This window comes from Limulus polyphemus, unplaced genomic scaffold (assembly GCF_000517525.1).
Source record: "Limulus polyphemus unplaced genomic scaffold, Limulus_polyphemus-2.1.2 Scaffold1048, whole genome shotgun sequence".
NCBI classification, from domain to species: Eukaryota; Metazoa; Arthropoda; class Merostomata; order Xiphosura; family Limulidae; genus Limulus; species Limulus polyphemus.
Window position 1 is genome coordinate 312462 of NW_013666658.1, and position 2654 is coordinate 315115.

General features: G+C 33.9%; 1 protein-coding gene across 1 annotated transcript in view; it reads right to left on the reverse strand.

Moving 5' to 3' along the window:
- The window catches only part of LOC106461863 (probable endochitinase), a 25460-nt gene extending 23262 nt beyond the window's left edge, over positions 1-2198 (reverse strand). The window contains exon 1 of the mRNA XM_022388940.1: positions 2076-2198. Within this exon, the coding sequence (XP_022244648.1) occupies positions 2076-2100 (25 nt within the window). The 5' untranslated portion in view covers positions 2101-2198. The remainder of the gene's footprint in view (positions 1-2075) is intronic.
- Between the last annotated feature and the right edge of the window lie 456 nt (positions 2199-2654).

The window sequence follows — 2654 nt, forward strand, 5'->3', positions numbered from 1 at the left end:
TTTTTAGGATATTAGCACAGCGTCTCCCAGAAATAAACAACTGTTTTTAGGATATTAGCACAGCGTCTCCCAGAAATAAACAACTGTTTTTTAGGATATTAGCCCAGCGTCTCCTAGAAATAAACAACTGTTTTTTAGGATATTAGCACAGCGTCTCCCAGAAATAAACAACTGTTTTTAGGATATTAGCACAGCGTCTCCTAGAAATAAACAACTGTTTTTAGGATATTAGCACAGCGTCTCCCAGAAATAAACAACTGTTTTTAGGATATTAGCACAGCGTCTTCCAGAAATAAACAACTGTTTTTCACAATAAAAATAGATGACGATACTAAAGTCGTATTATTTCTATTCGAATATACACAAGTCAACTACCCGATACAGTTCTAATGGATTTTTGGGCCTTTAGTATGCTTAAAGCTTGTCTATAAAGCTAATCATATAAGATATCCGTGGAAAGTTGATCAAACCGTGCACTCTAATACCAACTTTACGCAGTAGTGCGTAACCATAGTCACCAGAATAAGTAGAGCCAGTGATGGAGGAACGAGGTCTAAAAGAAGCACGAGTCTTGGAACATTGATCTTAGAAAATACGATTAACTCTTAGTGAGACGTTTCTTCCAAATTAGAAAGACAGTATTTGGTTTACGGCAGAATAGTTGTTTTCGTCTGCAAAAGTGTAATTATTATTAAACACTACAGACGGTTTAGTAAATTATATTAAATTATATAGTTCATATCATCACGTCCGTTTATACTCTGTCTGTTAATAGAGCATTTTTACAATAGTTCTTTTCCATTGAAAAAAGGCTCCGTTGTAAAACTGTCTTACCTAAAGCACACCACTTCTCCCTGTATACTTTTCATAAGCCACTTAGTGCACGAAGATGACCGTTACTCAGTGTACATTTCAACAGTTCAGTCGCACAGAAATCCGGCGACTTGACGGATATGTCTTCATGTGGAATCGTATGAATGTCCACTTCATTCTTCGGCTGCTTGAGCTATGCTACGTTGAACAAATATGTCGTAGAAGTAGCTTTTATTGGAAAGAGCTGTTACATACTCTTTGCAAAAGCGATCAGTTTTCGATGCCATTACACTACCTACACGAAACGCCAAACAATGTTAACATGTCACCCTGTTCTACTGCGGCTATATAATGGTTGTGGTTGTCGTGTAACTTGCTGATTTGCATATTTAAAATCGTTTTAACGTAACGTACTCAACCCTATAATATTCAAATGTCGTATCGTATGGTTGAATGCATCGCAATAACATAAAGAAAAAAATGGATATCTGGCCAAACAAATGCAATGCAAATCGAATAGCTTTCTTGGTTCAACTGATCCACTTACAACTAGGAATATTTGAGACGTCTGGGTTTGTTCGACGTTGTTAAATGTTTTAAATCTTGAAAGAAAACTAGTAATGCCCCTCATATATTTCAGAAATTAAAGGAATTATAAATTATGTTTTAATGTCCTAATGTTCTTGTATATTCAACTGATACAAACTTAAAGTTGAGATCGGTTGAGGTGGGGGTAAATGTAATGAGGCGTGTTACTTATAGGTGTCTTATTACAAGTCGGAATCGAAACGTTTAGTTTTGGAATATATATATTATCATTTTTCTCCATTAACAAAACTACCACAAGCATAATTTATAGTCTAATTCATATTTACCTTTCACGTTATATTCTCTGAAAACTACGTTAAACTAAATATTTACGTTACTAGGATAACTAGAATTGGTAGTTTCTATTAATAACAAAGATATGGAGTCATAAATTATTTTTATGTAAACGGTGCCCTGAAACTATGTTAACAAAATTGTTTATTTGTGATTCAGAAACAAAAGCCTTAAGCCTCTGCCACTGTAATACTTTGTAGCTCTCAGCTATGCAGTTCACAAAATGGTGGAGACATGCAGCCGACAGTATGTGCTCTAGTGCTTCACCATTCGGAAATAATTGTTAATAAATCTGTTAACATAGTTTCCGAACGAACAAGTTACATGATTGAATGCGCTAAACAGTGAACGACCGAAGTGGATAAATTGGTATAACTTACCTAGATATAATAACAGAAACTTCATTCTTCAAATATGGTGGGTGTTTCCGAAACTAATAATGAAACCGTTACTGCTTTTTTTCTTTTCTTTTTACTTTCGGCTGTTTCCTTAAATCTCGTGAAAAAAACAAGGAGTGGCCTTTTCTTATCTATAATAACCTCTATTATAACCTTCGTTCATGGAATTTCGTAATCTATGGAGCGACAGATTACCTAGTAAATACCAATTTGTTTACATAATACCAACTAGTTGCTATGGAATCAAAATATTCTCCTTTTTTTTTTCCAAATAATCTGCTGGAACTTTTAATATTGAAATGTCAAAACCAGGATCAGATTAGTTGATGTTGCAAGAAACAACCACTCACGCAGTTGGATATACAACTGATATTAAAAAAAAATCTAATTAAAGCTGAATGTATCTATTGAAGTGTCAAAATCAGGATCAGATTAGTTGATGTTGCAAGAAACTGTCACTCACACAATTGAATATACAACTGATATTAAAAAAAATAATCTAATTAAAGCTGAATGTATCTATTAACATTATTGCTGATTTGTAAGGTTTGACCGTCTATT